The sequence below is a fragment of the Monoraphidium neglectum genome (assembly GCF_000611645.1).
Source record: "Monoraphidium neglectum strain SAG 48.87 unplaced genomic scaffold scaffold01660, whole genome shotgun sequence".
In the NCBI taxonomy this organism is placed as follows: Eukaryota; Viridiplantae; Chlorophyta; class Chlorophyceae; order Sphaeropleales; family Selenastraceae; genus Monoraphidium; species Monoraphidium neglectum.
Genome location: NW_014011968.1, coordinates 1 through 12,554, shown reverse-complemented (window position 1 = coordinate 12,554; position 12,554 = coordinate 1). Strand labels below are relative to the sequence as shown.

The 12,554-nt window shown below is 66.2% G+C and overlaps 4 protein-coding genes across 4 annotated transcripts; 3 read left to right on the top strand and 1 right to left on the bottom strand.

Annotated features, from left to right (window-relative positions):
- Window positions 1-1,373: 1,373 nt before the first annotated feature.
- MNEG_8634 (Monothiol glutaredoxin-S15) lies at window positions 1,374-2,691 on the top strand (the record flags this gene model as incomplete). The annotated part of the gene is made up of 5 exons (XM_014042896.1): window positions 1,374-1,425; window positions 1,554-1,726; window positions 1,924-1,987; window positions 2,288-2,376; window positions 2,578-2,691. The coding sequence occupies 5 exons, from the start codon at window positions 1,374-1,376 to the stop codon at window positions 2,689-2,691; spliced, it is 492 nt and encodes a 163-aa protein (XP_013898350.1).
- Window positions 2,692-4,082: 1,391 nt separating this feature from the next.
- MNEG_8633 (hypothetical protein) lies at window positions 4,083-5,088 on the top strand (the record flags this gene model as incomplete). Its single annotated transcript, XM_014042895.1, has 2 exons — window positions 4,083-4,474; window positions 4,701-5,088. The coding sequence occupies 2 exons, from the start codon at window positions 4,083-4,085 to the stop codon at window positions 5,086-5,088; spliced, it is 780 nt and encodes a 259-aa protein (XP_013898349.1).
- Window positions 5,089-7,122: 2,034 nt separating this feature from the next.
- MNEG_8632 (hypothetical protein) lies at window positions 7,123-9,083 on the bottom strand (the record flags this gene model as incomplete). Its single annotated transcript, XM_014042894.1, has 4 exons — window positions 7,123-7,695; window positions 7,973-8,188; window positions 8,626-8,766; window positions 8,976-9,083. 4 exons carry the CDS (start codon window positions 9,081-9,083, stop codon window positions 7,123-7,125), a joined length of 1,038 nt encoding a protein of 345 aa, XP_013898348.1.
- A 1,638-nt stretch (window positions 9,084-10,721) lies between these two features.
- Window positions 10,722-12,014, top strand: MNEG_8631 (putative DnaJ subfamily C member 11; the record flags this gene model as incomplete). Its single annotated transcript, XM_014042893.1, has 3 exons — window positions 10,722-10,808; window positions 11,099-11,194; window positions 11,532-12,014. The coding sequence occupies 3 exons, from the start codon at window positions 10,722-10,724 to the stop codon at window positions 12,012-12,014; spliced, it is 666 nt and encodes a 221-aa protein (XP_013898347.1).
- Window positions 12,015-12,554: the final 540 nt, after the last annotated feature.

Below are 12,554 nucleotides of genomic sequence, written 5' to 3'. Positions count from 1 at the left end.
TGGTTACGCGGGCCTGCCATGCAGCAGGAGGGGTGTGTCCGGCTCAGGCACCGCGTGAGGGACGGGGGTACTTTACCGCAATTTCAGAGTCACAGCAGAGTGGAAGCCGTGCGCAAGGAGAAGGGGGGTGGGGGGGAGGGGGCGGGCGACAAGGACCGGCAGCACGCTCAGCGCAGCATTGTTCCCGGGGCGCCCCGCGCGCCCCGCCTCGCGCCCGCCGCTGGCGAACCCGCTGCCCCCAGCTCCTGAACCTCGCCCGCCGTCGTTGATCCCCGATCTCCCTGCTGCCGCGGCCCCCCCAGATGACGACGAGCAGTTCAAGGAGGAGAAGGCCGTGATCCTCAAGGAGATCTCCAAGCTGGGCCGCACCAGCGAGGGCGGCGCGGGCCAGGCCGCCCCAGCCGCCCAGCAGGAGCCCGCGCCGGGCGCCGGGGCCAGCGCCGGCGAGGCGCAGCAGCAGCCCGCGCCGCCGCAGCAGGCGGAGCCGCAGCGGCAGGAGGCGGCGAGCGAAGCGGGCGGCGCGGGGCCGCAGGGCGAGGGGGAGCGGTCGCAGCCGGCGGTGGCGGCCGCTGAGTCAGATCCTGAGGGCGCTGGGGCTAACGCCCCTTGAGCGACCGTCCCCAGTTGCCGACGCTGCAACTTTTCACGCTACAGCTGCTCCTTTCGTAGTTGCGACGACGCTTGTGCGGTGGCGGGCGCCGCTGCTGCTGCTGCTGCTGCTGCTGCTGCGGTGACTGTGCTCTTGTCCTCTCCTTCCAGCTGCTGTCTTCCTAGTCAGTGCGTGTTTGGTTCCACCCCTGCCGGCGCGAGCGTGTGCATATCCGGCTGTAAGGTGCGTCTCGCCGGCTCACAGGTGTGATTGTGGTGTGTGGTGCGCACAGGATCAGCTCGGCTGCGGTGTCTGCGGCAGCAGCGCGGGCCGCTTTCAGGCGTGACACGTATGGCGTGCATGCGCAGACAGCTTCTACTTGCTGTGTAAGCTTGCGTCGGCTGTCGGGTGACACAAGGGCCCTGGGAAGGGCACAACATCAACGGCGACAGACCGACATGTGCAGATCTCTCACAGGCGCTGCCCATGAAAGCCACAGTGTTGGGGCGTTGTGTTTTTGCAGTGCAGCATCAACATGCAGCGTCGGGGAATAGTGTATCCTGTGGAGCATGCAAGAGGCCGTGTTGCAGCTGGGCAACGCGGGCTTGGCCCATTGCCCGCACCGCACTGCCGCACCGCCGCCACCGGGCCGTATCGATCTCTTGAATGACGCTGCAAGTTCCTGAAAACTGGCGTGTGTAATCCCACGTGCACCTGTTTGTCAGATTTCTGTTGTTGCTGGCTTGTATAAAGCACATACGGTAGCCTAGATCGCCTAGCAATCATGCAGCGCGCGGCTCAGCACGCAGTGGCCCTCACTACCAGGCGATGCGCGGGTGAGTTTTGTAACTCTTGTGAGTACATGCATTGCCACTATGCGTCGCAGAGAGGCCGGCATAATTGTGCGCCTTGCCCGCATGCAAGCCATAGCCTCGCTCTGCCGCGCGCGCTGCCGTCGCTGCAGGCTGGGGAGCAGCGGCGTCGTGGCAGCAGGCTCGAGGCTTCGCGATCGGCACCGACACTGGCAACGACACGCACGATGATTTCAAGCCAAAGTACAAGGCAGAGCCGGCTTCGGACGCTGCGGAGCAGATCAAGCGGGACATTGCGGCCAACAAGGTGTTCATTTACATGAAGGTGAGGGGATGATTGGGTGCTTACCAAAGGGCGATGCAGGGGCAAACCCCTGCAGCGGGATGCCCACACAGCCATTGGTGACGGGACTGACGCATTCAAGTGCAGCCAGCAGCGCCAGCCCTCGTACCCCCTGCTGTGCACGGCGCCAAGGGACGAGCGCTGCCCCCTTGCTGCCGCCCCTGCAAACGCGGCCGCAGGGCACGCCAGACGCGCCGCAGTGCGGCTTCAGCAATATGGCATGCCGCATCCTGGACGCTTACGGTGGGAACCGCGGCACGCAGCCAAGCCCGCGAGCGCCACTCCGCGCTGAGCCGATGCACAGCAGGGCCGCCCGACCGCGTGTGCGTGGCTGCCCAGAGCGTCGCCTTGTCGTTGCGTCGGCGGCTGCAAAAGGCGCCAGTCTGGTGCTTGCAGCAGCAGCGCGCGCTCTCAGGCGGCCGGCTGTTCGCTCTGCAGGAGACGTTGTGACGAGCAACTGTGCACCCCCTTGCTGCACCCACCCCCGACCCATCCACCCTCACCCCCAACCCTTGGCGCCGGCCACCCCCTGGCCGCCCCCAGGCCTCAAGTATGGGTCCAGCAACGTGCTAGCTGACGCGGGCATCAGGGAGGGGGTCAAAAAGTTCACGGACTGGCCGACCATCCCGCAGGTCGGGGCCGCGCAGGGGTCAACGGCCGAACAGGGGCGGGAGCAAGGACGGAGGAGTCGTGGGACCAGGGGCTGGGCGGAGGGCAGGCGAGTGCAGTTGAGGTCTTGCGCAAGAAGATTTACAGGCAAGCAGGGCAGAAGCTGCCCCCGCTGCTCACCCTCAGACAGCTCAGACCCGCGCTCGCGCCTCCCCTCCTCCCAGGTGTTTGTGAAGGGCGAGTTCATCGGCGGCAGCGATGTCCTGATGGAGATGCACAACAGCGGGGAGATGGCCAAGCTGGTGGAGTCACTAGAGACCGACGCCGGCAAGCAGTAGGCCGCAGCAGCTCGCCTTATTTGACGGTTTAATCTGTTGCACGATGGCAACACCAAGCCGGGCGGTGGTGGCAGCGGCTTTGGACGACAGCCGCCTTCTCAAAGCGGTCGCCGCCCCGGAAAGCACCGCAGCGCACCCAGTAGGGACGCCGCGGCCCTCCACTTTTCCCGATTCTGGATCAGCTGCTGGATCACCTGCTGTGCATGCGATTGGTTGGCAGCCGCTGCCTCGCCGGGGACGATGGCCACCGCCGGGCCAGGAGCAGCGGCTTGGCTGTTGGGGTAGGCGGTTCGCAGCACGGCCTGAGAGCTTGAGCTTTGTGTGCTACGTTGTTGCCTCTGTGTCACCGCCCATGTGTAGCCAATAAGGGTGTGGCTTTTTAACTACGTTTGTGTACGCGTCGTTCGAACCCCTCCTCCCTCTTGAGAGAAGTAAACCTGGAACAGCCGGTCACGCAGGCGTGATGGTGGCGGCTGCCCATGGAAAAAGGGCCGCGCAAAGAAGTGGTGGCGAGAGGACGGCAGGCCGAGGCCATGCAACGCACACACACCTCTGTTGAAGCCAGGGCCCCCCAGCACTGGCCTCGACACCCAGCGAGGCGCTCAGGTGTCCATCCAAACATGCAAAGCAGTGAGATCAACATGCAGGCCTAAGGGGGGGGCCGCCCACGGGAATGGCGTCCCCGTCATGGCGTCCTTAGCCCTCCAAGCAGGTCATCGCGTCACCCCGAGGCCATCAGGGCGAAGCCAATGACGAGTTGGGCGCTGTGGGCTGCTGCGGGACAAGTCCTGCGCGGGTGCTGGCAATGAGGGGCGACACAGCGGGAGTTGGTGAACTTTCTCATGGTGTTTTGAATGGTAATTTGCAACACATGGTAGCACATGCGCCAAAACGCTTGGCAAAAGGACGCTTCTAGCACCATTTGCTTGCGCCCAGGTAGCAGACTTGCAGTAGCAGACGTGCAGGACAGCGGCCGTGTGTGGGCAGCAATTCAAAGCCCAGTCAGCATGCACCAAGGACAAGGCAACACGAGCCCTTAGACAGCATAGGGAGCACGCGCGAAGATCAGGGCCTTGCAGTCAACTCAGTCAACTGCACACGGTACCGTAGCAGTTATCAATTGAATTAGAATACCAGAGTTCAAGCTACTTGTGTAGACTCGTTGCAAATCCACATCCGGCCCTTGCGGCCTTTGGCGGGGATGTTGTACTCGTCCCACGTGGACTCTCACGCAACAAAGGCGTTTCGCTGGTCGATGAAATACAATAAGATCTGGCACGTCATTTGATGCTTGAAGTTAACATTGTCACCACGTGATTCCCACGCCGCCTCTGCTGCATCCGCCGACGAGCGCTCGTGCTGCCGTGAGGGCAAGCGCAGGGCACTCCAACATGGGCCCTCAAAAGACTGTGTATGAGCTGCTGCAGGCGCAGGCGGCCGACCCGCAAGTATCGCGCCTTCTGCGGCAGCTTGACGCGCTCAGCGCGCGCTGCAGCCTCCTCGGGGCGGGCGTAGCAGCGGGCGCTGCGCAGGGTGACCCCTCCGGACGCGCCCCCGCGCCGCCACGCCATCAGCAGCAGCAGCAGCAGCAGCAGCAGCAGCAGCAGCAGCAGCAGCAGCAGCAGCCCGGCGGCGGCTGGGTGGGTGGCGTGGAGCTGCCGTGCGCCTGTGAAGACGAGCGTGTGCTGCTGCCGCCGTTCGGCTGGGCGCCCTGCAGCGAGCACGAGGCGTTGCAGGCGGCGGTGGAAGCTGCGTCGCAGGCGCTGCACGCAGAGGCGGCCAGGTGGGTGGCCGTGGCAGCGCTGCGGCCCTTATCATGCATACGTGCATGTACAAGACCCATCTTGGAATCACGCTGGGATTGCTCATACAGGACGCAGCATCTCGGACAGCAACGCCCGACCGCTCAGAATTCTGACGCCTCCGTCACCCGGCTGCATGCTTACCCCCCCTCGCCCTGCCTGCCCTGCACCTCGCCCGTCGCACCGCCGCCGCGCTCCTTCCCTCAGGCTGGCGTGGCGCAGCTGGGGCATGCAGGCGGCAAACGCGGCCCGCGTGCTAGACCTGGCGTGGTGGGCGGCCGCCGCCGCCTTCCTGCCAGAGGACCCCGCCTCCGCGCCGCTGCAGGCGCGCGTCGTCGCGGCGATGTCGCGGCACTACGTGTCCGCGCTCATGGGGCGCCGCGGCGCCGCGGGGGATGCCTACTTGCGGTTGTGGGTCGCGGCGACCGCGCGCTCCGCGGCGGCGCTGCTGGCCGCGGCGTTCCCGCGCAGCGCGGCGGCGGGAGAGCTGGGGGAAGGGCTGGAGGCGCGGCTGCGGCGGCAGCTGCGGCTGTGGTGCACGGGTGCGCGCGCGGCTGCTGCCCGGGTGCCACGCTCGGAGGCGCGCGTTGATTAGTGCAGCCGCCTTGCTGGGTGCACGACCGGGCTGGATTGCCGCCTTGAGGGCGCCTGGTTCTTCCTGCTGTCCTTCAGAGTCACTTGCCAATGCAATCATCGGCTCATGCATGTTTGCGTCAACCCGTGTCCCTCGACCACACAGGGCCTCTTCCCGGGGAGCCCCCAGGCCCCGCAGACGGCCCGCCGTCCGCTGCAGACGCGCTGCAGCGCCTGGGGGAAGACGAGCAGCTGCTGCTGCCCCTCGGGCTTCCGGACGCCGCTGACGAGGCCGCTGCTTATAGTAGTGGCGCGGCTGGCGGTGGCCAGTGCTGCACAGGCGAAGCCGCAGCAGAGGCTGGTGACGTCACAAGTCTGCGTGGTGCTGACGGCGGGCGCTGGGACGGCCGCGGGGGGCCGGCCAAACGCCAGCCGGCGACAGTCGGCTTTGTCAACTGCCTGCCAGGCCCACTGATGGAGCGCGCGCTGGGTGCTGCGCGCCTGCCTGCGCACGACCTGCGCGCGGGGCGGCGCAAGGTGGAGCAGGCGTGCATCAAGGGGGGCGCCAGCGGCGGCGGCCGCGGGGCCGACGGAGGGGTGTCCGCGCTGCGACCAAGGTGCGCCGGTGGCTCGTGCCGCGACCCCGCCATGGTTCGGCCATCGGGCGGGGGTGGCGGCGCAGACGCAGGCAGTAACATCGACGGCAGAAGCAGCGGCGGCACTGCGGCGGCGTGCTCGGCGCGCGCGGCAGAGTGCCACGCGGCGGCCGAGGCAGCGGCGGCGGCGTACGAAGCGCGCAGCCGCAGGCTGTGCCGGGAGGTGGTAGCAGCACGCCGCGGTTCGCAGCGTGAGCGGCGGGAGATCCAGGGCTGTGCGGGGCTGGCCATGCGGCTAGACCGCAGGCTCCGCCGGGACCTTGGTAGCGCAATCGCAGGCCTTTGCGGTGGCTGCTCTGCAGCGGCGACGGCGGCGGCTGCGGCGGGCGCGGCCGCCGGCGCCGCGGAGACGGACGCGGCCTGCAAGGCGGGGCGGCTGCGGTCAAACCTGGAGTGGCGCGGCGTTGACTGGCGGTGCGAGCACAAATACCACCCCAGGGGCCGCAGCGTGGAGCTCGCTGCGGCGCTGATGGGCGGCAGCAGTTGCAGCGGCAGCAGCGGCGGCGGCGGCGCAGTGGCGGGCGCGGGGCAGCGAGGGGTCTCAGGGGTGTCGGGCCGGCCGGCGCAGCTGGGCGGCGTGAGGACGGCCAAGGCGGCACGGCGGGTGATGGAGGGTCTGGCACGGGACCGGGGGGATGGCGTGGGGCGCCGGTGATGTGTGGCGTGGCGTTTGCGCCGCACATTTTAGGGATGCAACTAGCTCTGTTGCACTGCGGGCTGCTGCTGCCTTGGCGGCCCGTCCAAGGGGAGTCTTGGTGTGGCAGCCGCAGCAGGCAGTTGGTTCTGCAGCGCCCACCACTTGCATGCGTGCCGCATGCATGCTTTGTGTTTCTGCCCCTTTGCACACCCTGTGTCCTTCCTTGGCATCGGTTACAAATGCAATCAGTCAGGGGTCGGCACGGGAACGAAAGGGGTTGTGCGGGCTACCTGTTGCTTGCTGCGTGAGAGGCAGCGCAACAGCTTGCTTGGTCGTGCAGGCTATGGGACACACCGCGCAGCAAGGTGTGGCGGGCAACATCGATGCGGTCTTGAGAGCTGGGGCATTGTAAGCAGGGGAGAAAAGTTTCTCGTGTGGGGGCCCAGCAGAGTGGGGGTGGCGGCGAAAGGGAGCATGAGACGCACGATGCAAGTGTGCATGGCAGGTGGATGGGTTGCGTGACAGCAGCAAGGATGTGTCAGCTGCCCGAATGATGCAATCTTGAGCCGGTTGACAAGGGCTTGTGGGAGCGACAACCCCCGCACTAGTCGTGTGACCTCCCCCCTCCCCGCAGCTCTCACAACCGGCGATTCTGACACAGTAGTGTTCCGTGTGACTATGTGCATCAAGAGCAAGCATGAGCATACGAGGCCGTCTTGCGTCAAGGGCCCAGCAGCAGGCAGCCTTGTCAGTCCCCAAGCACTCAGTCTCGCTTGGCGGCCGCGGCCACGGCCGGCGCCCCGCACGGCAGCGGCGCCTTTGCCGCGCCGGCCGCAAGCCGCGCCTCCCGCCGCGCGCACGCCAGGCCGAACGCGGCGCCTGGGCCGGCCAGCAGGCTGAGGCCCAGGAAGGCGCCCGCCCCCGCCAGCCCTTCCTCTGCCAACACAAATATCAGGGCGGACCCCAGGACCCCCAGGAAGTCATACATCATGAAATTCGCGGGCATGACGTCGGCGGACGCGTTCGCCGCGACCGCCGCCAGCTCGCGCCGCGCTGAGTCAGCGTCGCCGCCGTGGGACAGCACGAAGAGGTCGACCACCGACAGGGCGTGGGCCGCGAAGCCGATGAGCGCCACGAAGCGCAGCGCGCCCGCCGCCGCCGCGTTGCCGGGCCGCGCGCCGCCGGGCGCGAGCGTCCAGAGCAGCGCGAGGCAGGGGACGGCGAGGTTGAAGCCGGCGATGAGCGGCGGCTGGGCGGCCTCGGGGAAGCGGGTGGCGTAGACGAGCGGCAGGGTGACAGCGGTCGCCATGGCGGCCTGGGCGGCGATCGCGGGGACCTGCGTGCAACGGGGGTGGGGGGATCAGGAGGGGGTGGAGGGGCAGCCGGGACACCGAAGCTGGTGGAATGAGGAGGGGAAGGGCAGCAGAAACGCCCATGCGTGTGGGTCAGCCCAACGTTCTGTGATCCACCATTGCTGCGACCGTCAGGCTTGGACGGCACCAACACTCCCGGAATCCCCCGCGCGCACGCGCCGGCGCGCGCCGATGGCAGGCCCCGCCCTTTCCGCAAACAACGCCGCTGGACCGTCCCCGTTGTTAGCCGCCCCGCCCCACCTTCCCAGCGGGCAGGAAGGCGCCCTCCACCCTGTGCTTGGACAGCAGCAGGTAGCAGGGCAGCCACAGCGCCGGCAGCGCCACGCTGACGCCCAGCAGCTGCGCCACCACCAGGACCAGGAAGACGCAGCGCACCAGGCCGCGGGCCGAGGATCGCGACTCCTCGACTGCCAGCAGGCTCACCACGGGCGTGGCCGTCGCCAGGGTCTGCAGAACCTGCGGGTGGTGACGTAGGGATGACGTCACGTGCCGACCTGGGCGGGGGAACGTGCAGGAGTTGCTGCACACGGGTACTACATATACGCGGTGTGGTGGCGGGTGATGACAGTGGTGGGCGGGCGTGCGGGCTGCTGCGGATGATGTCGGTACGGGACGGGTGACGGTGCGCGGGTGGAGGGTGGGGCGGTGAAAGGTTTGGGGGCCGGCAGGTGCAGTTGGCCGGTCGCACAGGCTTTGCTGGGGTGGACGGGATGGACGGCGCCGAGAGCGGGGGCTGCCTGCCTGCCGCCGCCGCCGCCATTGCTGCTGACGTCGCTGCTGTTACGGCCTCGCTGCGCGCCCCGCACAGGCGGCGCCCGTGCGCGGCGCCAGGCGCCCGGGCTCCTGTGGCCGACCCCGCTCGGGCGCAGTCCCAGGCGTGTGCGGCCGCGCACCCAGAAGCGCCCCGCGGGCTGCCCGACGCAGTCCAGGAAGAAGGGGGTGATGAGGCAGTGGAGGCCGTCGAGGAAGGCGTTGCCCAGCTTGAAGAAAGGCCTGGGGGTGCCCTTTGGTGGGCCGGCCAGGCCGCATGAGTCCTGCCGGGTTTGGGATGCGTGGGTGGCATGTGTTGTGACGGCAAGGCGAGGAGGCGGATGGACTTTGCAGTGCTCGCATGCCGATCGCGCCGGAGCTACTGTTCAATGTTGCCAGCTGCCCAGTTGCTGCGTGTGTGTCCCCAGCCAGCCGCAGCCCGCGCGTCGGTGATGCTGAGCTCAGCGACTGGGACAGTTTCCTTGTGTCGCACCATCAGCGGTTGCATGTACGGTACCAGGCGGAAGTTGAAGTGGTAGAAAATTGCCGCGGCCAGCGCTATCGAGACCACCGTGAGCACGACCGCAGATCTGGTCGCCATGGCGCAAAAGTCCTGTAGCTCGCAGAATTCGGAGTGTTGAATGTGACTTGACGTGCTTTATGATGACATGAGAGGGTAGCCATCCGCCCAATTGTGAATCTGCAGCGCACTGTCGCCATAGCCACCAGGCGCAGGTGCTCCACCTCCTGGACTCATGGACAGCCGTGGATGTCCGGCGGCCACTGATGAAGTGATTTGCATGCAATGGAACCCAAGCAGTCCCGCCGCGTCAACAAAAGTTTCTGCCATGACAAGGATTTATCAAACTTGTATATATGCTCGCAGTGTCCTTGAGAGTGGATGGTCCAGGGCGCTGTGAGGCACAGCACACTTTTGGTCAAAGAGCAATACGCTTGTGCCAGCAGCAGTCAGACAAGGGTGACAGGCATGCAACAGGGTAACCCTCACTGTTTGCGGGTGTGGTTGACTCCGGAGCATGCAGTGCGGCGAACGCTGGTGTGCCCAGGCATGCTGGCTATGCGAGGACCCCTGTCAATCGCCGCGGTTTTGACACATTACTGGTATGTGTGCACATGAATACCCAAGGGCTTGAAACCAGCTCATAACAATGTGCATGGAACGCAATGTCATGCCCACACGGCGCCCGGAAACTGAAGGGTTGGGGTACTGGTCAGAGGGCGAGGCAGCAAAGGTGGGAGGCAGCCTGTCAGACGAGTGAGAGGCTGGCCATGCCTCAACGGCGTGGCCCAACAACTGCGCTGAAGCGCGACTGTCGTCACATTCAGCTGACAGCTACATCAATTTTCATGCGGCGGCCATTCAGCAGGCGACCCTGCCTTGTCAAAAGGACTGCAGGCCTGCCCAGCCCACTCCCGGGAGTGGCCGCTGTGCGGCCCCACAGCGCCCGAAGCCGCGCTGTTCTAACACCGGTAGCGTGATGTAGAACAGGATCAGACTGAGTTCTTCTTTTCTTATGGCCTGAATATGCCGCAAACCTCATTGCATGTGCAGGAGTAGCCTGCCATGCTTGATACTTTGATGCGTTGTGTCTGAGTCATCCGAGGTGGCTGGCCTGGCCAGTGGCGCGCGGAGGGGTCATTTTCTATGTGTCATCACTTACACCGATTCATTTTAGCCAGCAATTTTGAAGAACATACCCCATCCAGGCCTGCTGCAGTTGCTGTGTGATCTTCAAAACGTTGTTTCGCACCTAGGATCTGCAGCGATACTTCAGATCAAGCGGCAGTGCCTTTTGGTGGTCAATCAAGCTTTGCAATTGCGCAGGTTTGTCGACACTGCGCAGAATTGTGCAGCGTCACCCCGCAGCATCAGTTCGTGCGGCATAGCAGATGCCATTTCAGGGGAGCAATCTTGATGCATAGAGATGGCAGCCAGGACGGACTTCTGTGCGGCTGCCGTGGCTGCCGCGCACGCCTGCTGTTGGCGCATCGCCGCTCGCTGGCAGCCATGCCTCCCAACCGCACCTGCTCACGACACTCACGTGCAGGTTGCTGTTGCAGTGGGTGCTGCTTTGGATTGCAGACACGCGCATCAGAAGCCGTGCCTGAGTTGAATAGGTGGACGGGCCAGCACAGGATCTGGAGCGCCCGTGCGCACAACATAAGGCACCAAATCGAGCTTGCAGCCAAGGGCGCCTGAGCGGCGGCGCTCACCGCGATGGCGGCTGAGGAGGGGGAGGACGGCGGGATGTCATATTATGCGGTGCTCAATGTGCCGCGGGAAGCCACCACTGAGGAGATAAAGGTGGGGCGACCGACGCCGAAGCGCAATTTCATTGCCACTGTGGCTGGTGCTGCCGCCGCCGCCACTGCCGCCGCCGCCGCTGCTGCTGCTGCTGCTGCTGCTGCTGCTGCTGCTGCTGCTGCTGCTGCTGCTGCTGCTGCTGCTGCTGGAGCTTCCCGACTGTACTGCCGCTGCTGCAGCGGCTGGTCTGCCCCGCTCAAACGCAGCGCTTCGGGCACCTCTAGCGCTCCCTCATGCCTGCCCATGCCCTGCTGCCCCTGCTCCCCTGCCTGCCTCCTTGCCGGCTGCAGCGCGCCTACCGCCAGCTGGCGTCTGTGTTCCACCCGGACAAGCACGCGGATGAGGAGCTGCGAGTGCAGGCCCAGGAGGCCTTCTCTCGGCTGCAGGTGGGCTGGGCGGTTAAGGGCGGCGGCAGGCAGTGGGAATGCTACGGTCCGCAGTCGCATGCTGCTCGTTCCGGCGAGGCCGTTGATTAGTGCTGGAGGGGGTGGCAGCTGCGCCTCTGACATCCTATACTTTTTGCATGGAGTGCACCGCAGTTGCTGGCCGCGCGCCCCCCCTTTGCTGCTGGTCAGGAAGCGGACCCTCAGTTAGTCTGCACACAAACACTCACCAGCTCATGCACATAGCACAACACGCGCACCCACAAGCCCGCACCTGCGGACGTGACCACACTCATGCCGACACCTGCTTGCAACTTCCCCCCCCCCACCCCACACACAGGAGGCGTATGAGGTGCTGTCTGACCCCTCAAAGCGCGATATCTACGACGCATACGGCCGCGAGGGCCTCTCCTCCGGCCTGGAGGTCGGTGCAAAGCTGCAGAGCACCGAGGAGCGCCGCGCCGCCTGGAAGGCGTTCCTAGACGAGCAGGAGCGCAAGCGCCAGGACGCGCTGAGTAATCACAGGGGCACCTATCTATGCCGCCTGGACGCGACCGCGCTCGCGCACGGCGCGCCGCGCGCGCCGTCGATGCGCATGGTGATGGCGTCCAACGCGGTGGAGATCCCTTTGGAGGTCGGCGGCGCCGACGGCGGCACGGTGACGGTGCAGGGGCAGGCGCTGCTGCGGACGCACCCGCGGCTGCCGGGGACGATGCTGGGCAGCGGCAGCGTGCTGGCGGGGTACCGGCGGAGCCTCGGGGACTCCAACACAATCGACGGCAGCGTGCAGGTGGGTGTTCTCTGGTTAGTGTTGGGAGTGTGATTGTGTGTTTTTTTTGGGAGGGGAGAGGGGCGCACGAGTTGCGTTGGATGAGGGGAGGGCGCGTTTGTTGGCAACGAACACGGGGGCGTCATGAAGGGGGGGTGCGATTCGGACGGCCAATTTGTCAGATGCAAATGCCGCAAGGAGACAAGAGTGTGGTGGGGCAAGTTGTGAGAGATTGTGGGCGTGTGTGTGCATGTGTTTGTGTGTACGCGCGCCCACGCGCGGCTCGCATGGCAGCAGGCAGACGGAGCTGCACCCATGCGCGCCGCTCCTGGACCCGCCCGCGCCGCTCCCACCAGGCGGCGCCAACCCCACGAGCTCCCGCCTCGCAGCGCGCTGCCCCCACACTCCCGCCACCCGTCCTCGCCCCACCCGCCCCCTGCCCCTTGGACTTCAGGTCGGTCTCAACAGCCTGGTGACGCTGACCACCACGCGGCAGATAGATCACTACACCCAGGCAGCACTGGCCGCCACATACAACATGGAGCAGGGCCTGGGGCTGCAGGTGGGCGGGAGGGGGCGCGAGGGACGCGCGCG